Here is a 23779-nt window from a genome sequence, read left to right on the forward strand (position 1 = left end):
AAACATCTAACGTATACGCGCTGGATCGTCTATCATCGGATTCTCAAGGGGAAAGAGGTTTTCAAAAAGGCAAGCACATAGTCCGTGCACAGACTTGCACAGTTTGTGCCCAGAAACTTTTGTGAAGTCTGGAGTCTAGAGAGTCGATGAAACCCCTAACTATTAAGGCAACAGCAGCTTTGGCTTCAGAAGAATGGAGATAACCACGGGTTCATTAACGTGAACTACAATACTCGTGTATCGTACGAATCCCCACAGTACAGTTGCAACTGCTGCTGGTAATTGAAGTTGTTGTTCCAGGCTTAGTGGCAATTGTATTTGGCGTAGCCCAAGTGTAGCTTTGATGTGCAAAAAATGCCCATTGAACACCTTCGGTGTAGTGTGGCTCATTCGTGCATCAAACGTGCAAAAGAAAAAGAAACTTATGAAAAAAGCTTTCATTCCTATATGTGTGCGTATATACATGTGTGCATGATACACACAAACGCACACACAATAAGCTACAGAAATTCTGAGAAATGTCCACTAATGCGCAAGAATTCTTACGTTGCTTTCTTTTTGTTTCACCAACCTCGCGCTTTCTTGGCGACATTGAATGTCAATACAGACAGTGCCTTTTTCTGTTTATTTAATATCGCCTGGCGGTGCTACATTAAATAGACACTGTTGCGATTTCGATACGTTCTTTCCAGCATGTCAATTTTTTTTTCTCCTGCACTGAATGATTTTCATGTTTGGCTGTCAATATCCAAATTGGGCACCTTTTCGTTTTGTTTGGTTACATACACATACATATTTTTCTTACAGTAATCTATATTTACACTGCTATAGGTGGTATTCGTTGAAAAGTTTAGCTGTCAATTTCTTCACTTGGCAACACTGGAAACGGCCACAGACATGGCGCGGCTTGTGCCACTGCGCCCGCACGCCGAAGAAAAAAAACACCGCCGTGCGTCGTCTGCTCCGTTTCAACCAGATTATCAATGGTGGTGTCAACAAAGATGTTATTAATCGCACTCACATTGGACTCGAGGCAATACTAGGCGTTTCGTGAAATAGAGTTTGTAACGAGCACGGACAAGTACCGCCATCCCACGGAGCCCGACGTAACGAGTCACGGCGCATTCGCACGGTTGCCTGCACGCGTGCCTCGCCAGTGAATACAAGCAATAGCAATCAAATGTCTTAACTTCCCAAATTACCCCTAGCACTCTGGGCACTCTGCAAAAAATGTTTACACATTAATAAGCTGTACGATCATTCCTTCGACTTACTAAAGCCCTACAACAGCCCAACAATGCCACTGCATTAACAAAAACTTCGACAAGCCTCCCACAGTACTTCCCAAAAGTGACCTCTTGGAATACTGAAGCTTCAATAGTGATTGCAAAATCTAAAGCTTCACTGACAAGTAAAGAGCAGCTCAGTGGCGATCCCCAAGCTCCACAACGTAAACTAATAAGAAAGTTTTGTGATGGTTCCTCCAATGCACTGAAACACATGCAAGAATTGATTTCAAAAGCAGAGCAATGTGCTCGGAGGTGATGGCTGACTGATGTCACTGCCAAACACCTGTGGCCTCGCCTGTTTTGCATGCGCGCCTGTGATCGTTCGCTTGACACGTGTGACGAAGGCGCATTGTCCAGGGAGCATCCATGCTGGGTGTGTTTTGCTATACTGCGGAAGTCATGTGCACCTTTAGGGTTTGAACGCGACAGCGTACAAAGGCAGCTCGTCTTGCCGCAATTAATCTGTGCCAAAGACTTACACCCAAATCTGACTTCCTCTGGGCTCAATTTTGACGCAAGGCGGCGTTTAACACAGCGTTAACAGCAAGGTAGTGTTTAGAGACTGCAGTACGGAATTTGGGGAAACAACGAAAGTATTGTGATAGCTTTTAGAACAAAGAACCTCAGAAAAAAAAAAAAAAACGTGGTACACTTCTGTAAGATATGTGCGACTGGAGATAAATGATTCTTATCTTTTTTATGGGCATTTTTTCATTAACTGGGTACAAACTCTGAGGATGTTGTTTAGATTAAGTTTGATATGCTTGTCTGAAACAAACTTCTTTTTTATCATTATGAAGCCCGTTTAACTCTGAAATGATGTTTTAGTTAGCTCTGAACAGTTCTGTAATCAGTTCCACCACTTTGTCTCCATTAAAACTTAAAGCAGCGAATGTTTTTGTCTGGCTATCACCAGTGTATTTAAATTACACTGAACAACGTGATTTCTAAAGGGCGAATTTTCATACACTAAAATACTTGGCCTGCCCATCTAAATGCTTATTTGAGAGTTTTTTTTTTATAAAATTCTGTGTCCCTCAGTGAGTTGCCTTAGGTACTTCATTTTTTTTTTTCTGTTGAGAAAACCTTTCCCTTTCAACATTCCATTCAACAACCACACCCTTTCATTTTTTTTTTTTTTGTGGCATCTACGACCAGAGTGCCGTTTCATGGCTATTTTTGTGGGCAGGCAGAATGAAGCAGCAGCTGCTCTAAGCCCATAGAATGGAACATGCAAGCTCAACCCTCTTTTCAGGTTGTGATGTTTCCGTTTTCCAACTTTTGTGCAAAGACTCTCAGTTATTGGCATTGGAGGGGCCAAGAAGACAAAACGCAAGTTTGATTCATTCAAAGGATTGCCTTGTTAAAATAACATCGACAGCACTTTTAACATAAAGTTTGCTCAAATAAGCTACATAATAAGAAAAACACAGAAAAGGCGTGTGACTTGTCAACGACTTTCTGACACTGAACTTGTGACGTATTAAGGGCAGCTTCTTGTGATCGGCTGAGGCCGACAAAATTGCAAATTAACCAGGGAATATAAGCTTCCAGAATGAGCTATTCGCGCTTAAATATAGTGCATAGCGGTAAGAATGCTTGGGTAAACAATGAAAGTTATGAACATACATGTACCCATAGAAGCAGTTAGTGTGGCTCTATGCCAGTTGACACTGCTTAACGCAGCCTTCTAGCGCATTGACACTGACGCTTACGTAATTTGCCAATTCTGCAGTCTTTGTGCAGTTACTGCTGCGTTCACTCACTCGGTTACACGGACGCCGCCGCCACCGCGAAACCCCGGTAATGGCTGCCAGAGGTCTGCGCCCTAAGATACGGCAGGTACAAATCCGGTCAAAAGAAACAGTGTGTGAAAAGCAGTCCTTGAGTGGTATTGCTGCGCCAACTAGGCAGGTGGACAGTAATACACGAAGAACGGTTTGCTGGTAGTGGCAGTCACAGTCAACATAGTAACTTAAGTTTTAGGTACCTGCCCGAAATACATCATCGCTGACGCCACGAAACTTTCTGACGCCACGAAACTTTCTGAATCTTTTCAATAAAGCAAACCTGTATTTTGTCTTCGCGGCAAGGACTATGTTGACCTACACCTATGGTTACACCCCCAAACGTTCAGAATATGCCAGAATTGGCCGAAAGACTTTTCGATCAACTAAGAAACAGTGAAAGTGTGAAGAGGGATACTGGCTTATTAGGCCGACACGACTTAATATCACAAATATTCTGCACGTGCCAGCAACGAAGCATCTTTTGTCACCATGCAAGTGCCTAAAATGTCAGGTCTTCAAGTTTAAACAAGAAGGTAGCTTTCCTGTAGTGCCGATTACGTACGCGATGAAGAATGGCACTGCACGTGCTGATGGAAATGCGAACGATGCCACCGGCAACCGTTTGCAGGTGCTTTTCATTTTTAAGCATTTTTCTTTGCCCAGTAGGCTAAGACCACTTTAGAGTAAATCCGCACGGTGGATATTTGCCGAGTGCAGGCCTACAAATCCTATCCGCTCCAGTTTTCGCAATCACCGCTAGACCGTGTCACTGCCACGCTTCCCATAACGTCACATTTTACTGCATCGAAATGAGCGAAATATAAACGTGAAGGGGAAGTTTTTGTTTTTTGGTAACTGTCTAAGCATATAAACCACCTCTCCTATGACAGGGTACTGACATGAAGGTGTAAATCGTATTTAGTTCTGCCCATCATTCACACTGCCCTCAGAACACTCTACGCTGAAATTTACAAAACCAGTTCTTGCATCATCAAAACATTTGGTGAGATGATAAAACTGAAGTACAAATTAAAGCTGCATGCGCCAACACTACACTTGGGCTACAAGGATGCACTGTAATGGAGGTGCTGCGGATTAATTTAGACGAGCGAGGGATCTTTATAATGTGCACAGAAATCTCGCGCACAAAGATTTTCTTTAAAATTTCGCCTCAATAAAAAGAAAGCAGCCAAAGCCGCCGAGTGTGAAACCCACGACAACGCGCTCAATATCGCAACACCTTAGCCAATGTGGCGGTAAACAATATTAGGATTATTAACTGTACTAACGGAAGCCGCAATCAACTAAAATTAGAAGCCTACCAGCAAACTAATACCTGTGCTGCACGAGCGTTTGGAAGGACATTTCAATCGAATGACCTTCGAAATTTCGAATGTCATTCCAACTGGAAGGAGTGCTGTAGATCTACACGACCATTCTCAAAGGCAGATGAAAGTTTTCGCGTTCGCCCGCCGTGTTTTGGTGTCGCCACTGCTGCCATGTTTCATTCTTGGTGAAAATTTAATTTTAGAGTTAAAATGGGCAAAAAAGCAATTATTAGTAATCAAATTGATAACGATCTACAAGCGTGCACAAAACATGCACAAGGCAGCCAGTTTCTTTTTGTCTTTTTTCGCACCGCCGGTGTTGAGAGCACCAAGATACCTCGTAATCGTAGAGCGAGTGACAAGAGAACGAAAACAAGTGAACAAGTGAAAAATTATGAAGATCTTGCTCTTCAAACACACAGTTTTCCTCGTAAATAATTGTTTTTGTTATTACAGCTTGCAGAAACTGAGCCCGAGGGTACGACCGTTGGTGTTTCAAAGGCCATTGAGACTCTCAAAGGTCAGTTGTCATGCTCCTTTGACTCAAATGCCATTTTAACCAAATGCCTTTGAAAAACGTCGTGTAGCAGCTCAAAGGTGTCATTTGAGTCAAATGACGCTCGACTCGGCGTTCGAAATGCTCGTGTAGACCTTTGTACACTAGGAGCATGATCTTAGATGCTCCTAGTGTACGAAGATGCTGCTAGAAAAAAAAAAAAAAAAAAGGGTGCCTATCTGCTCCCTCCGTTGCAAATGTCGAAAGAATTATAGCCTTCTGCCGCCCGTCTTCTCTCCCCCACCTGCCTCCCACACTCTTGCCCTACCATGATAAATACGTTGTAGGTTAACTTAAGGGTCAAAATATTATTTTCAACGTGCAATTTTTTGAAATATCCAGCGCACACCTATTCTCAATTAAAAGAGCGCTGCCTAGTACTAGTTAAATATTGATGTTTTGCCTCAATCATGCCTAATGTTTTCTCCTTGCTCAACAATGTCGGCAAGTATGAACTGTGTTTCTAGATTTAGCGGTCAGAAAGTTTCGCCTATATAAACTTTTCCAAGACTCTCCCAAGAAAGACTATCGTCTTTTAAAAACGGAACAGTTTATTCGCTGGTGGTTTTTGTCCTTCACAAATGACGAATTTTCAGCTTCGGGAGCGTGACGCGCGAGGTCGTCCTAAGTGGCCAATGCCAACGGCAGCGGTTGACCTACATAACGTTTGTTTACCGACCTCAGAACCGATTCGAGCTGTCTGACTAATGCGAAACATGACTGGCTCGGAAGAGCGCGTTGCGACACGACCCCTCGCAAAGCGACACAACGGAATGCCACAAGGGCGCGCGAAAACAAAGACGGGAAAACAGATGCGATAACGCCACGCGAGCTGCTACTGATAAAAAGTTGACGCGCCTGCGCAATCACGCAAATTCTCCAAATGCGCGGTGACAGAACACATCTGAAAGCAAACCGACAACGTGGATGAAACGTGTCTACAACAGGCCGCAACAAGAGAGATCACTGCAATCGTAACTGACGACTGGTGAAGCGAACATTTGTTGATCGTCACAGGCGCTAGGCTGTCACTTTGGGCGGCGAATGTTGGTTGGCGTATCCCACAGTTTGGCTTTGAATCCGTTAGTCACAATGTGTTTGCACTGAACACACTTTCGAGTGTGTAAGCAGCAGACAGGAATGCACACGCACACACATCAAACAAGAAAAATGAAGAAACAAGCGGAAACGGACGATGTTTTCCGAAGTAGCCTTCCAGGAACCGTCACCGCACTTGTGGAAACGGAGTTGTTCACACACACTGCAGGTTACGCTACCTACCACACACATGTGCTATGTAACTAAACATGTATTCCGGCTATGAGCCATCACGAGCACCCGGACAAGGAATTCTGGAGCGACTTCACTTCCGCGTTTTTGAGGTTGCGCCGGGACGACTCAACGTCCTGACAGCGGCCATTACAGAAAGAATTGATGTCGATTGCGATTGGAGAATCGTCGCACCGTGCCGTGGTTGCGGAGAAAAAAGACCACATCGGAGCCGTGGTCGTCAGGACACAAGCGCTGGTGAACGCCTTTGCACGTTACTTCTAGCTACAGAAATGAATTGATATCACATTAGGGCTTACATTAGCTTTGCATACTTTGCAAGATGTGAGAGCCTAGGCGCACAAATTGATGCAGATCTTTTGCGGAGCGGCAAATTTTACTTATGTATTGATTTTTTATCTCAGATATGCGTAATATTTTGTTTTGGCTCAACAATGCTGACAAGTATGAGCATTGCCACCGAACTTAGATGTTCTGCAATGGCTGCACATCATTCAACATTAGCTTCCGTAGTTGGTAGGCTGAGTCAAGGACGAGTCAACAGACAGACAGAACAAGATTTCCGCGTTTAAGTAGCCCTATGAAGACATCATCTATAATAATACAATAACACACAGCCTCAAAGTTTCAGCCATGACGGACCCTAGATTGCGCCTACCTGATGCTCGCATAATTATAATATTTACAACCAGCATTGGTAATTTATCGCGGGAAACGCTTCGGTATAATTCCGTAAAACGCGGCTCTCATTAATTCACTTGACGTGCAGTGAATCACGAAAAAGAAAAATACCGGGGACAAACCACCCTAATGCGTTTCAAATAGATCGGTTCCGCCGCGCGTCATTGCAGGTCTACGATCTGCAAACATCCCAAAACCACCCCTTCGCATCAAGGTCACTTCGATGAGCTCCAGCGTCAGCGTGCGCAAGCGAAAAGCCCTACTTGTCCCGCGGGCCTGTTGCACGAAAAAAACAAAAACAAATATACTAAATGGATTTTTCTACGTTCGTCCGGCGGCAGGCGGAGACCGGACCACGGAAAGCGAGCGCGGTGCCAACTTTCAAGCGCGCGGGCGGACCGTTGCTATGGCAATGACGCATTCCTACGTCACAACACGCCACGTCGTTCCGGCCAATTGGGGAAGCGCGTTCCGCGCGCACCTTCCCGCGGCGGCGCGGCGGCATTCTCGGTTCTTTGTTTCGGTTCTCTTTTGTCGCGCTGTGCTCTGCGGTACGGCGCTGCATATCAAAGCGCAATCTGCCTTCGCCCCGAACAAGTACACAGCAAAGTCAACGCGCACGCACGGCCGCCGACTGTCGACGCGATATCTCGCACAGTGCGGGCCGCCTCCCACAAGTCGCGCGACGCTGCGCGTGGGTATTACGTCTTGGGGAAACACCCAAACAAATCTGACGCCGCTCCTCCGGCCGAGAGGGAGAGGGTGTCACCCGCCGCTCGTGACTTCGGCGATGGCGGCAGAGCTGTCGAACGATCGTCGCTGACTGGATGCGTCGCCGATCGCTAGTACAACGACTACTACGACTAGCACCGCTACACCGTTCCCTCTTCCTGTGTACTGCATCTACACAGTAAACAGGACGCGCTGCTGGCATTTGACGAGCGCCTACCACCAGAGCTTCTGGCGCGCCTACGAACTGCGTTTTTCCTTTGACAAGTCGCTCTCGCGTTCGTGCGCGAAGACAAAGGCGGAAGCGAACTTCCAGGGGATCAGTGCTGGGACGACGACGGACTGGAGGAAATTGTTCGCGGACGCTGCGAGATGAGCGCCTTGAATCTGTCGTTTTCCGGTTGCGGGTTTTTGGGCATCTACCATGTCGGAGTCGCGAGCGCCTTCAGAGAGTACGTTCCGCAAATTTGCCTCGGAAAGATCGCCGGAGCATCTGCCGGATCCCTCGCCGCAGCTGCCCTCGCCTGCGAAGTGCCGTTGGGTAAGTGTACCTTTTCATTCGTGCGCTGTTAGCATGTTTGCATACACGTTTGGTGCTGCGCGGCAGCCGGACGACCATTGTTTCCTTGCTCTAACGTTGACATTGCTTTATTGACACGTTGTTTACAGTCGTTTGGACAGTTTATTAATTTATTTTGTGTTCCAAAAATTCGCATTATTTGGTCATATTAGTAATCGATCGGAAACACCTCAGCGCGATCGTGTGTAGATGTACGCGTCGATAATTGCGCAGTTTGCTTCCGCTTGTTGCGCCTTACGCTCGCCGCGCGTTCAGATATCGGCAGGTTGTTCCACCGCCAGCTGTTTTGCCAACGAACTAAACTCTCTTCACGGGCGTTTAACGTACGTAGTTAGTTCCAAAGACGCCCGTGGCTGTGATTGGTGGCCGCTAATTAACCGGGCGAGCCGGCGGACAGCTGCGCCGTCTCCAACGCGGAACCTTGACACAGCAACGCAGGGCCGGGCCGCTTCATACATTCGCGGCGCGCACGGCTGAAAACGGCTGTCTGCTGCTGCCTCCGCGTACGTGCGCATACTTCGCGCAGCGCGCCGGGTTCGGTTGCTGCTGCTCGCCTTCGCGAAGTCACGCCACACGCACGACTTCCGGGAGGGTCATCTTTCTGTCCCTTTTTGCTTGTTGTTCATCTCCGTTAGTTCTCATTTCTCGTTTTTTCTTCCTATTCTTCTTCGGGGGCACTTTGGGTTTTCGAGTTCGGGGTCGCTCCTTTTGCGGAAGGAGCCGAAAGTAAGCGTGGAGGGCGAGAGCGTTGCCCTTGGCCGCCGGCCGTTGGAAAGGAGAACGCGCCACTACATCAACTGAGGCCGGTGGAGAGGGTGCTGCCGGGAAAACTGCACTGGCAGTGTTGTCCGTACCCGTATTGATGGGGCCCCTCTTGCCGGCCTGCCGATCACGCCACTCGCAGCTGGAGGTCGGCCGGCCTTGCGGGGCAAACGAACTCGCAGGGGCACCGAACCGCCTCCTCCGCCGCCACCTTCCATTCTCTCCAGATCCGTTCTCCCTTGATCCTAAGCCCCTCCGTACTGCCAGAGCCCCTGAATGCTTCTGGTACTGCTCCCTCTCGTCCGTGGTCGCAATGGAGGGGCTTGACCTGATCCGGGAGCCGCGCATGCTGGCATTGGTCCCCTTTCTATTATTATTTTTTGAGAACTGCGCTGCGCATTCTGTATTTTATGTTTAGGGTGCATGTTGGTATTGCCACCCTAGACGTCACGAAAATGAATACGCGGTTCCTAAGTAACAAAAAAAAAAAATCGTCAGCATCAATCGCGTCTTCATTGAAGTTTCATTGAACTTCATTGAACTATGTATTTTGAAGTTCGTGTAGTGCTTTCCAGGTTGAAATTAACTCAAACGCATGAAGTACGAACAGATTTTTGAATGAGCGCTTCTAATTAAAAATGAAAGGAAGAAAAAACGGTTTGTTTTCTCCGCGGTCTGAAACGAATCGCATGTCCTGTCGTGATGCCGTTCGGTGTTTGACAGGGAACCAGTTAGTCGGACGGCGTGCTAATTCGTTGTTAAGACAGTCTGCGGTTCGGCTACACTACAGTGCACTCGTTTAACTAATTCAGCAGCAAAATTTCTGCGAGTGACGACGTGGAGGATACTATTTGACGCAAAAGTTTAGCCTGCGCCGTGGCATAACGCAATACAGTCAAACCCGGTTATAACGAACCCGGATAGAGCGAATTATGCTATATATCGAACAAAAATAATTCAGTTACGGAAATACATGGGAAACACATTCCTTATAACGAAGTTCACATCCGATATACCGAACTCTAGATGCCTAGAATGGCCGCCGAAATGCATGATCTCGGAGCGGCGATTGAGATATGGATTGACCGCGACCACGGAGCAAGAGCCGCGAAAGGGACATTGCGCCTCTCACGGAGCGACGGGACGCCCAATACTTTCCGTAACTGTTTCCGACGCGCGGGACTCGCGACGGAACCGGCCCAGTCAGCGAGTCCGGACCAAGACAGCGGCATCGGTGAACTGTGGGAAGAGCTCGCCAACGTTCCCGATGATGTCGCGAATGAAATCCGTCTGGCGCATATAATGAAGCGCGTTCGGCAGTTGATGTGCTCCGCCAATGCTTCTTAGATAGTTGAGGACGCGGACTCGAACTGGTGCAAACAATATTTCGTGTAGAGAATGCAATGTTAGTTGAAGCCGCCAAAACAAAAGTGAAAACAAAAATCACCGCTTTCTTTTGCAACGTGGGCAGTTAAGGAGGAAAGTAGCTTTATTACTTGCAATGAATGGGGGGAGGAAGGGGGGGGGGGGGCGGTCCCGCTGATTGCGAACTCGTAAAAGTAACCTCGCTATAGGCGGGTTCGGCTATATCGAACTATTGGATATATCGAACAAATCGCGGTGCATATTGCAGTTCGCTATAAACGGGTTTGACTGTACAAGATCGGCGTTCCGAATCGCGAGTGCCTAAGTGCAGATCACCGTTTTCAGTCAAATGCTGTGCTGGTTGCTGTCACGCGCCGGAATTGCTTGGGTGGCGGAATGGATTGGTGTATCGAGTGCATTATGGCAAAAGCTGAACTACGGAACCGCCTTGGAGTTTGGCACGTTAGTCGGCCGTTAAATTTCGAAGAGCAGTGCAAATTTTTGCACTAGCGGGAAATGTGCACTGTGTTTTTTGGCGATTTCTGCACGGGTTGTAAATGCTAGAGCATGCTGGGAAATTCCCCCTTGATAAAGCCTTTTTTTTGTCCCATTAAGCCGCAACCACAAATGACTCGGCTATTGTATAAAACACTAGACCCATAAATGCTGTCGCATTTTTTTTTGGGCGGGGTTAGTTGAGGGGGGGGGGGGGGCAAATTTGCATAGCGTGTGAGCAGGCCTGCCAGAGCAAACTTTCATTAGACTGTCTATAGACCGCGGATACAACAATGGGATGACCATATTCAAGTGCATTATGTTCAAATGGCACGCGTTTTCTGCTACTGACTTCTGCAGCGTCTGTGTGCATATATCTGCGTTAAACTTCACCCGAACCTGAAGACAGAAACGAGCGAACAAAAAGAATGGGGAGCGTTACGATTTGTCCGTGTAGCCAGTCCTGGATTAAGCCAGGCCGAAGCGTAGCCATTGCGCTTTGACGTTCAGAACTTTCTTCTTTGGGTGTCGCGAGTCAAATGGCGGATGTATGGAGAACGCACTGGAATAAATAGAACGCGAAGGCAGTTCAATTTTTCAGAAGAAAAGGCTACTAGAGCCACTAAACAAACTTATACAGTGGCCCCAAGTACTATATGATGATTAGCGGTCGAGATTACTTAGGGCAATGAGGCGAAGGGGCCCCGTGTATACCTGCTTATCAAAAAGCAGGAAGGGTACATGTGCAGCGAAAATTCCGTGCCATGTAATAACGTTTTATCGAGCTAATTTTCTGTAGTCCCGAGATTATAGTGCTTTCAAAGTAAACGGAATTTTGAACTGATCCATTCCAGCAACAATCGCGAAGCGTGTGGGGAGAGGGGATGGAGATCTGAGCTTATCGCAAAAGCAGGCTTATCTCTCCCAAGGCTAGTATTGTGTCAGCAGCGAGATTGAGGAACGCCAGGCTTGTCTAGATTTTAAACTGCTGATGTCGTGCGACCTTCAGTGTTGGTTCGCGTATCTTGCTGCCGACGTAAAAAGATACTGATAGCGCGCTCGTGAGGCGATGATTTTTAATGACGTCAGAAATTATTCATTCGTTTCGTTACGTTTGTCTCATTTTCTTATGTGAGTGGGGTATAATTTATCTCTTAAATCTTATCCTCAGGCCGCCCTTCAACGATAAAAAAAAAAAAAAAAGATGCCGAGGATTTCGTTTTTTCATGGGAGAAGCTCTGAAAACTCAAGATATTTAGGAAATAAACTGCGATAGCGCGAAAGGTGCTTTTTGGTAAAGAGTGGTTGTAATCATTCCCTCTATGCAGAGTAAAGTAAAGCTTTTATTCGACAGACACCGCTTTTCAACGAAGTTTAACTCAGAGGTTCGGGCGTTGCGCTGCTAAGCCCAAGGAGGCGGCTTCGATTCCTAGCCGCGAAGGCCGCTTTTCTGATGGAGGCGAAAACGCATGCGTGTCGAGCCTTCGTCGCACGTTGAAGGCCCCCAGGTGTTCGAAATTAATCCGGAGCCCTCCACTACGGCGGCGCCTCATAGCCTAGCTTCGGCCCCATAAACCCCATAATCTGAAGCGGAGAACAGTAAGAACAAATACTATGAATTGATGCAGCTTCGAAAATTTGTCACCCGTGAGACACTTACCTGTACTTAATTTTAACCTTCGAAGGGAAGTTTTGTTGCTACTTCTTTTAACTGAACTCACCCTCTATAGCACGTTAGCCCTTTTTCTAGGGCCCATTAGCGGGTTCGATTTTTTTTTAGTGGCCGTATCGTTGCAGATTAAACGCGCAACGCATTTTAAATGAACGCAGCCGTGATATGACGCTTCCTTTCTGGCGTTACGGCAGGCAGCCGCGCCCGCTGAAGTCTCGTCGGCGCGCGCGTACCGCCAAGAGCAAAAAAAAAAAAAAAATGGGTCGCCTAGAAGTAGACCGTTCGCGTGCCGTTCTAATCACGCCAGCGGTACGCCCAGCCTTCTCTTTCAAGGTTGGGACATCCGGCGGAGCCGGCCTTTATAGACTTGCAGTGTGCGACGCGAGCTTGAGCGGCGCCTTTCGTCGGAAGCGCAGGCGGTCGATTGGGGATATAAGGCATGGGCGTCGATGAGAACGTCTATAGCGGCTACTCAGCAGCACTTCTTTCTGGTTTTATCCAGTGATATCAGACAAACACTTCACTAGGCAAGAGGTTGATGCGCACAGACGGGTTCAATTATTTACAGCAACTGGTCTTGTCCTGTGTGTTGCAGGTACGCGATCAGAACTTTCGTAGCCCGTAAAGCACGTTTGGGACATGCCCGCAGGCCTAAGACGTCTTTCCAACATCATCCCCATTATTTAGGCATTTCAGCCCGGCTAACGTAGCCAGACTTCATTGAAGATCGGTCTCTCTCTCTCTCTCTCTCTCTCTATATATATATATATATATATATATATATATTTGACGAAGGGCGGTCCCTCGGCTGAAACATTATTAAAAACGTTCTTTTTTCCACTGTGGTCGAAAACATTTTTTGTATTAATATATATGTATATATTGTAAGAAAAACCAACAGTCAAGAACTCAATAGGTGATGTTTCTTCTATAATTTTTTTGCGTATTTTGAAATGATAGGAAAGAACGAAAATATATAGACGTTGCTGTATGTAATCATTCTTTCCGACCATTTCGAAATTCCTATTTTCACACCGGAAAAAAAAAAAAGACGAAATACTTTCCATAGGCCTTCATTAACGTTCTTGACTGTTGGCTTTAGTACTATGTTCACTAAACGGGGCCTTCATTCCGAGTAATCAATATCTGACCGAACCAATCGTTCTCTTTTGTGCATCCGTATCTAAAGCTTGATTTCACCTGTAAAACCTGCCACAAGCTTTTAGAGGCAAAGAAGTAAAACACAATAAAAATAGAATATAACTAGCCCGGAAGAGTGTTTGGCGTGAGAGGTGGAGCAGAATGCGCTGCAGGAAGTACGGGGAACGACGCGTGTAGCGCGATCCTTTATTGCCTTGTGGCATTTTCCCCTCCATTCTGTCGCTTCTTCAGCCTGAATAAATGTTGGCGGATTGTACCGCCACACAGTCAAACGCGCAATCCATCCAGGGTGGTAGGATGGCTGGACAGGAAGATGACACGCTTTGGCCTGTAAACGTACTGTCAAAATCGGATGAAAAAAAAAAATAATGCATGAAAAGACAAAGCCGGGAATGTTGACCTTCATTTTACGTCCTCGTCACTCACGTAACCTCTGTTCCCTCAACTGAAGTTGTTTTTGTTCGTGTCCCTAAAAACGAAGCGAAATGCATGCAGCTTTACTGGGTATATATATAAATCGCGTAAAGTTCACTCGGGCGGGATTCCACGGTCGCGAATGAATGTCGTTTGACCTAAGTGTCCGGGTTTAATTTTTATTTTTTTTCGCTCTCTCTCAGCTTCGGGACAGACAGGTCGTATCGCACGTGAAGACCTTGAGTATACGGTATACCTTCTAGGTCAGGCTGTGCCTAGTGTCCCGCAGCTGCGGGATCCGTGTTTTTGCCTCGCCTGATAGATTGCTGTCAGGCAGGAAGCAGCTTTGAGGCTTGGAATGCGTACATCGGGAGGGGATATGCGAATGCCCTGAAGAACGGAATTCGCAGTATGGGGCCGAGCTGCTCTTTTGGGAAATTTGCAAGCGCAAATTCCTCTCCTGGAACGAACAAAGCACGTATGCACGCGAGACGGTGTAACCAAAACTGTCAGATATGTGGTCTGAGGAAATTAAAACAGAGATTATTATTTGACACATTTTCATTTGGCCGGAAATGTGAATATTATCGATCGAAATGTAGGCGAGGCAGGTGTTTGCCTTTGTGACCCAATAGGGTTGAAGAGCTACAAGGAGATAAGTATTCCAGGGACGGTATTCTCGTGTTTGTCCGTTTTGAAAACGTCCGTTTTGCGTTCGTTTTGCGTCCGTTTCATTGTGACGTACATCTTGTTGTAGGTGGCCTTTGGGTTGACTTTTGCGCAACTGTTTTTATAAACACATTTTAAACGACTAAACCAACTTTAAACTATCTTTTATGAGTTTATTGTTCCGCCAGCGAACCAACAACAAGGCGATGAAAAATCGTCTGCTCCGAGAAGCCGCCGAGAAGCTCTGCCGTGCTTTCACGGCGTCACATCCGGGTCTTCGGTTTTAGCCAGTCAGCGCTTGCTCAAAACGGACACTTTTGAAACGGACACCAAACGGACAAAACACAAGAATACCGCGCCAGCTTCTGCTGAACATTCTATCCTTCCAGGGGAAAGTGGAACTACTATTGGTTACCCTGCTTAACGGAGATAACTTAAACAGAGAACCCGTACGCCAAAGGTTTTAGTGTTTACAGAAGCTGTGCCTCAAGTAAAGAAAAAAAGTAGAGTCCACTGCATAGGTGCGCCTTATCGCCTTTGATGTACGTTATGACGACGAGCAGATAACGTATCCACCATCGTTCACGCTTATCAAACTGTTGTAAGGACGAGTCTTTGAAAGCTGGCCAAGATATGAATTTATGCGAACGATATGGAAAGTAAAATCGGTTTCGCAACGCGACCTCCACGAATAAAAAAAGGCGGGTGACTGTGAGATATTTCAGAACTTAACGAGTGCTGCCGCGTGTGTCGCGCGCTTTTGCTGCGAGGACGGATTAACTTGAGAAACTCGTTCGCAACTCCTGTAAATCGCGGCCCTATACGCAGTCTCATGAAGCGGCATTATGTCACTCTAGGCTCACCTCTATAGACACCATTTCAGAACTTGGCAAAGGTCGACTAAGTTATAGCCGACGAACCCTACCTATTAAAGCATCGAAAAGTGGGAATTTAGCTGTCGAACGGAATGTGAACATTTTTATTGAACTGCGTATAAAATAATGCGGGAAAATATAATTACCGCTGCTCTTGGAATAATGCTGTTTTTTTTTTATTTTAAACTAATTTTTACTGAGGGCTTTACCGTGCGGGACCTAACTCCTGTTTTACAGCGGAGGTGTACATGGCTCAGTCTTCGGCAGTGCTTCGTGTCGTCACCATGATACGCTTTGCGGCAAAGCCAACTTCTTCGTGAATGTTCCGTAGCTCTCAATGCAATGTATATATTTCGAAAAAAAATTGTGTAGTGCATTAAGCCGCTAAGACGACTGTACCATTATTACGAGCTTCACTTATTGGCTCCCGTAAGTTCGAACAGTTCGCGATTGCCGTTGTGAATATACGAGATTCTACGGAAGGACTATCCTTATAGAAAACGGCTGTTATAGTCGTGTTTTTTCAAACCTATCGCGGCGAAACACGCCTCATAACGTCGGTCTGCTCAAACGACCACATAACACTTGCAAGTTTTATTTTACCGGGTAACATATGGATAACGATCAGTCGCAGTTTGGACGCAAATGACATGAAGCCGCGTTTGCGAGGCTTTCCAGGCAGCATCAAAATTAGCCGCCGTGGAACGAACAGCGCATGTTTGTCTGCAGCCGGGATAGAAATGAAGTCCTTGCAGGCTAATTAATTCGGAAGAATGCGAAATCGCGAATTAGAAGCAATCGTGTTTTGTTTCTTGCGCTCGTTGTAACTGCGCCCTGGGGCGGTATTCTCGAGTTTTGTCCCTTTTCCGTCCCTTTCAAAAGTGTCCCTTTTGGCAAGCCCTGATTGGGTAAAAGCAAACAACCGGAAGTTACGTAACGCAAGCAAGGCAAACCTACTGCCATCGTTTATTGCTTAACCGGAAGTACGTCACGAGGAAGGGGCGCAAAAGGGACGTTTTTAAAAGGGACAGTTACAAGAATACCGCCCCTGGTCAGTGCGCTCGTAAAGAAAGCGCGGAGAAATTTCGGCAACAGAAAGAGCAAATGTCGTTCGTTCGCATAATCCAGTTTTCGTTGTTACTTTAACAGCGTTACTGTCCAAAGGTATATTCAGGGCTTAATGATAATCATTTTTAGAAAGGGATATCAAACAATCACCGCACAGGGCGGAGTCATGTTATATATGGCGGGACGTGTACGCACGTTGCCGGTGATGTTTTTCCCTTCGCTTGAAGACCTGGGGCGGTATTCTCGTAACTTTCCCTTTTCAAAACGTCCCTTTTGCGTCTCTTTCATCGTGACGTACTTCCGGTTAAGAAGTGGACGTTGGCAGCATGGAGGAAGGTTGGCAGTAGGTTTGCCGCGCTTGCGTTACGTCACTTCCGGGTGTTTGCTTTTAGCCAATCAGGGCTCGCCAAAAGGGACACTTTTGAAAGGGACGCAAAAGGGACAAAACTTGAGAATACCGCCCCTGACCTCAACAGCTGACATTCAAGCGAGGCTGTACGTGCGTGGGTTCGCATGACTCTCGTTTCGTCTATCTGTTAAATATTACGGCAGGGACGCGTATACGCCATTCAGGTTCGATTGGAGATTTCGTCTGGAAACTGCGTGGCCCGTTGGACACCCGGGCAGCTGGTATGAACATCCAGCTTCGCCGCTTTTAAAAATAACTTTTTGAACCAACCGTTCTCTTCTTGGTTTGCTCTGCATAGTGCGAGCTTGTTTTCACCTGTGATATCTGGCGCCAGCTCTTTAAGGGGGGAGGGGGGGGGGTTGAATTTTTTTTAAAGAAAGAATTAACCAGCATGGAAGAGTTTGACGCGAGATGTGAAGCGAAATGATAGACGTGATGGAAGACACGTGTAGTACGAGGCTTCATTGTCTCCCGTCGTGTTCCTTCGATGCTGTCGGTTCTTCAGTCCGATTAAATGCCGGCACACGGCGGAAGGTCACCGCTCAGAGTCAAGGGCACGATCCATTCAGTGCGAGATCGCCACCAGGTGGCCGACCGATGTGGGCGTGCTTCGCATCAGCTCTGCTAAGCACCGCTCGAAAGACTCGCCAACGGCCTCCAGAGCCACAAAACGTACACCAGCCGATAGACCTCGTCAACGCGATTACCGGGACACCAAATTTCCATCAGGCAAGCCCCTACATTTTATTCTACGACTCTGAGAAAATTCGAAGCGGCGACCGCCACGCTAGCCCTAAATGTAGGGTTAGCCGTGGTGACGGGGTGGCTTCCTCGGCAAGCTCGCTACATCGCTTCAGCTCGCCCACACCGACGCCGCCGCAGCGACCGGTGCTGCGTTCGCAAGCCTGTTGGCGCGCGTTCACAGCAGCCTTGCCCTCCCGACCATGGCATCCACGGCGATGACCGTTGAAGTTGAAGGCACCGAAATACCCCCGGAATCGTACAACCCCTGCAAATGGACCCTTATACGAAGACGCCAGCAAGCCCACCAAGCGACGCCGGGGACCGGCCCCTCGCCTTCTTCTAGCCCGGTACATCAAAGCAACACCCGTGGGAAAACAAGACACGCCCGCAAACTACCGCCCCTAACTCCACTCCCGGAAACGGATATTAAAGTGGTTCTCCGACCTCGTGGAGGTCTTAATATCTCTGAGACCTCCGCCCTAGCCATCGCCGCCGCCATTCAACAGCAAGCTGGCTTGGACATGAATGACACGGACCAGCTGCGACTTCACAAAAAAGCCAACTTCATGGTCGTCAGCACCCCGTCTGAAGAGAGAGCAACACGGTACGCAGCCCTCCAAAGTCTTCAGCTGGGTGACTGCACCTACCCCTTGGCCACACACATTCCGGCCCCATCAAACACATCCTCAGGTATCGTCTTTGACCTCCACACCCAAGAGACGTCCGAAGAGATCACAGAACAGCTGATCCATTACAACCCCCACCTCAAGGTGCTAGATGCACGCCGCATGGGAACCACCTCTTTTGTTCAGATCTTGTTCGATGGGCCCAGGGTGCCGTACTGGGTCAGGTACAGAATGACGACCCACCGATGCAAGCCACTGCGCCGGAAAGTTGAAACTTGTGCCCTGTGCTGGAGCGCGGGACACAGGCAGGATGTCTGCCCGCAGCGAAACCCCCCCAACCGATGCCCGACGTGCGGTACTCCTGACGCCACTGAGACACACGCATGTGCTCCCAAATGCATTGTCTGCGATGGAGCACACGTCACGGGCTCTCCGGACTGTCCTCGACGTTTTCGTCCAAGACCCAAACCAACGTATGCACAGATGTTGCAACGGCAAACCCCGAAGAACCAATACCAGAAAGATCAACCCTCCTCGAGTCACCCTCAACATGCCAGGATCCCTGGGAACACCCATCGACAGCGCTCTCCGCCGAATCAACACCGCACCCAAACCAACCCTCAGGAGCAGCCAGAACCATCCATCTTAGAGCCACGCTCTCACCTCTCCGCCTCAAACGGACCTAGGATGCATCAGCCAGGACCCTCTCGCCAGCCAGACAACCTCTCACAGGTGAGCGGCCCAAGGGCATTCAATCCAGTGGTCACTCAACAACCCCCCATCCCATCAGCACCCGCCTCCCAACTTCCCCCTGCTGTACTGCAAGAAATGCAGGCCATGCGCGCCGAGCTCACGGCAATGAGAGCTGAAAATGCCTCCCTACGCCAAACCCTGGCCCAACTTCGCACTCCCCAGCCCAATGCAGAACCCCCTCCAAAGCGAAAGGCCCAATCGCCCCCTGAGCACGCTGCAAATACGACTCCCTGGGAAGAGAGGCTCACGCGTCTCGAGCAGCTTCATATAGAGCAAGCTCAACTCATCCAAAACCTCTTGCAGAGCCAAGCAACAATGCAATCTCACATGGAATCCATAAAACAAGAGGTGTTCATGCACTTCCGTGCAACAGCTGCACAGACGAATGCCCCTCCTCCTCCCACTGCTGCTACTTTTGACATAACTGACAATGGCTCGCCTTAAAGGGGTTTTGGTTTGGCAGTGGAACTGTCGTGGTTTCGGCAGAAAGAGAGCCCCCCTGGAATGCCTCCTCGAGTCTCAAAATGAACAACCCCACATTATCACCATACAAGACCCCGCCGGTCCAGTAAAGTGTCGTGGGTATACCACTTATCAACATACCAACGACACAGCCATTCTTGTACAGCGCAACATCTCAGCACAACGGGACAGCCTTGCTGACAGCCCTATCCCTCACGACTTCTTAACTATCTTCCCCGCCAACAGCACTCAACCACCAATTTACATACTCAACATCTACAGTAAACCCTCCGAACATCACCACAACTTCAAACCCCTCTTTTTAGCTGCCAAAGCCCATGCTGCGCAGCACCCCCTCATTATTACTGGGGACTTCAATGCTCCCCACACGGCCTGGGGCTATCCACGCGATACTAAGAAAGGAAGGCACCTCTGGGAGCTCCTCCAAACTCAGCATTTCACTCTAGAGACACCTCCTGATCAGCCAACACGAGAAGGAAATAGTGTCCAAAGAGACACTACACCGGACCTCACGATCACCTATCACACAGGGCCAACCACCTGGCAGCGTCTAGACCATACACTAGGCAGCGATCACCGCATTATACAGTTGCAATCTTCAAACCAGCCCCCTAACCCCCCGCGCAAACTCCAAACTCATATAACCGATTGGGCTGCCCTCCGGGAATTTCGTACTTCTGCTAACTCCAATGACCCAACACTTACACCCCTAGCACAGTGGACGCAACAACTTCTCCACGATGTCCACACGCACCAACATCCCCTAGACCCAGCCATACCATCTCCCCATGTAGACGCCAGACTACACCACATGTGGGAAGCTCTTGGCAGCCTTAAACGTCGCTGGCGTAAGCAACGTTATAACAGGCGGCTCAAAACCCGCATTGCCCACCTTGTAAAGGCCATAGAAACCCACTCCCAAACACTAGTTCAGGCAGCATGGGACACTGTATGCGACAACATTCGAAACGGCCTCAGCATGAAGCGCACGTGGGCTCTCCTAAGACACCTGATGGATCCCACTACTTCTCGAACTGTCCAATCTAATCGTGTAACGCAACTAGCCCGCCAATTAACCGACTCCAATCACACCTGGCCCCATGCACTAACCCAGCAGTACGTCCCAGTAGGCTTATCTGAGCCACTGCCTCAATACACCGGCCCCCCTAACGAACCCCTTGATTTACCAATCCTTGAAGCGGAAGTGAGAGCAGTCCTACATGACCTCCGACTGCAGTCAGCTCCCGGTGGTGACCGCATTACCAATAAAATGCTCCGTAATTTAGATGATCCTTCAATAAAATATCTCACCGATCTGTTTAACGCTTACTGGGAAGCAGGCACCCTCCCCCCCGAGTTTACTCACGCAGAGGTCACTCTCATCCCTAAACCAGGGAAACCCCTCTCCCACATTAACCTTCGGCCTATATCGCTAACTTCCTGCTTGGGAAAACTAATGGAGCGAATAGTACTTGCCCGGCTCAATAGCTACATTGAGGACAAGCAGTTCCTTTCCCCACACATGTATGGATTCCGTGCAGGCCTTGCGGCTAATGACGTACACCTGCGCCTGTACACGGATCTCCTCCAGCAACCGCCCAAACACGACTATTCGGCCATCTTAGCCCTAGACTTACAAAAAGCATTTGATCAGGTAACTCATCAAGCCATACTTCGAGGCCTTGCCAGCATAGCTCCCGGGGATCGTACATATAATTATGTAAAGGCATTCCTCTCAAATCGCACGGCACGCTACAAATTCAGTGACCTCCAATCCCCCACCTACCAACTCCCGTCCATCGGCACTCCACAAGGTTCTGTCCTCTCCCCCCTCCTCTTTAATCTCGCTGTCTCCCATCTTCCCCCCATCCTGGACAATATCCCTCGGCTATGTTATAGTATGTACGCTGATGACATCACCCTTTGGGTAACTGGGGGCAGCGACGCGGATATAGAAGCAACACTTCAAGCAGGAGTCTCAGCGGTACAACAGGCAGCCCAGGAAGCAGGTTTAACGTGCTCGCCATCAAAATCCGAACTCATCATGCTATCACCATACGCCACCACCCCTAAAACAGCACCCAGCGTGCATGTATATCTGGATAATGCTCGTATACCAACTGTGAATCGCATAAAAATACTCGGCCTAGTCATCCAGTCCAATCGCCGAAACACATCGGTCCTACACACCCTTTCCTCACACGTAACCCAAATCATAGGCCTCCTGAGGCGCGTAACTGCTAGGGGCCACGGCCCGAGGGAGAAGGACCGCTGCCGATTTATCCAGGCATTTCTACTGAGCCGCATTACCTACTCCCTCCCATATCTGTCCCTTTCTACCACGGAGGTCACCAAAGTAGATGGACTCATCCGTAAGGCGTACAGGGCTGCTCTCGGCTTGCCTCCTCACGCATCCACTGCCAAACTATGGGCCACTGGCACCTACAACTCCCTGGGCGAATTAATCGAAGCGCATCGTACGGGTCAGATACATCGCCTGGCTAAACACACACCTGGCCAACTCTTACTTAAGAAGGCACAAATACATACTCCTCTTACATCAACCCCCACGGCTCGCATTCCACCCGATTATAGAGATAACATCACAATCCGGCCACTCCCCCGTAATATGAACCCTATTCATCATACTGCCCGACGAGCTGCTCGAGCGCGTGCCCTCGTTTCCACTTTCCCCCCGTCGCCAAACACCTTCTACGTAGACGCTGCAGCACACAGGCACAAGCCGGCCTTCACTGTGGCTGTCGTCTCCTCGCCGACTACTACTCCTCTGACGTCTCTCACTATTCCCACCACAACCCCTCATGTTGCGGAAGAGGTGGCCATAGCCATGGCTCTCGCACACCGGCCTCCCCCTGATCTAATATTATCTGATTCAAAAACGGCCATCAAAAATTTTGCTAGCGGTTGTATCTCCACGCTAGCCTGCAAAATTCTGCTCCAAAATTCAGCCCCCCAGCATCCCACGGAGCTCCTCTGGTTACCGGCACACACGGGACTAGACGGCGCGGAGTGGGCTCATAAGGCGGCACGAGCACTCGTCACCCGTGCGCCTGACGAGACCACTTCCCGTCAAGGAGTTTACTCCGCCAGGGACTCCCTCACCACTTACAGGGAGGTTACAGATTACTACCGCCTCTCCCGCAACACGTTGCCCCCAGCTCACCCATCTCTATCCCCCTCGGAGGAACGGCTGTGGCGCCTCCTCCAAACGGAATCGCTCCCCAACCGAGCCCTCCTTCATCACATTTATCCATCCGCCTACCCCTCTCCCTTCTGCCCACATTGTGGCGCTAAATCTACAGTGCAACACCACATGTGGGCCTGCCCCTCTGACCCCCACCCCACCATAACTTCCCCTGACCACTGGACGGAGGCCCTGGGCCGCTCGGACGAAGACTCCCAGCGCCCACTGGTCACCCGAGCACAAGCCGTGGTGGCGGCCCTTCGGGCCGCCATGGCGGCCCCTTAGGCCAGTGGCGTCAATAAAAGTTTTTATATATATTCAGTGCGCCGGGATGATTGCTCCGGCCTTCAAACGGTCTGTCAAGATAGAGGGGAAAATATTGAAGAAAAAAAAAAAAAATGACAGGTTGAGTTGAGTTTACTTTCACAAACAAGTTGCAGGATAGGGAAGGGGAAAAAAATTGAAGGGCTGTCTTTGATATTACGTTCATGTCGTTCACGCTACCAACATCCTTTCACTTGGAAAGTTGTTTTCGCGTCTGCTATGGAGCGAAGCGAAGTCAGGCTTTGTTGAGTGCTCCCTCCCCTGACAGTTCTCACGGGGGACATTCGACGGCCGCGAAAGCGTGATTTTTGACCTACCTGGACGTTTTCTTTTTCTTTTTTCTTCTAATGAAAGCGGAGTACATCTTCCGGCCGCCGCACATTATACAGATTTCGACTCACTTCCCATACATTCGTCCCCTTCCCTCGACGTGTTCTAATTAATCCGTGGCGGCCCACTGCGGCACGTAACGTAGCCCAAGCGTAGCCTCGACGCGTTGCGTAAAAACCCG

The 23779-nt window shown here is 48.7% G+C and overlaps 1 protein-coding gene across 1 annotated transcript in view; it reads left to right on the top strand.

The window, feature by feature from the left end:
- The first annotated feature begins 7449 nt into the window (after window positions 1-7449).
- Window positions 7450-23779, top strand: part of LOC144175007 (uncharacterized) — a 69786-nt gene continuing 53456 nt past the window's right edge. Inside the window, exon 1 of the mRNA XM_077704014.1 lies at window positions 7450-8204. Within this exon, the coding sequence (XP_077560140.1) occupies window positions 8036-8204 (169 nt within the window). The 5' untranslated portion in view covers window positions 7450-8035. The remainder of the gene's footprint in view (window positions 8205-23779) is intronic.

This window comes from Haemaphysalis longicornis, unplaced genomic scaffold (assembly GCF_048455015.1).
Source record: "Haemaphysalis longicornis isolate Haplotype H1 unplaced genomic scaffold, Haemaphysalis longicornis Haplotype H1 scaffold_3, whole genome shotgun sequence".
NCBI lineage: Eukaryota > Metazoa > Arthropoda > Arachnida > Ixodida > Ixodidae > Haemaphysalis > Haemaphysalis longicornis.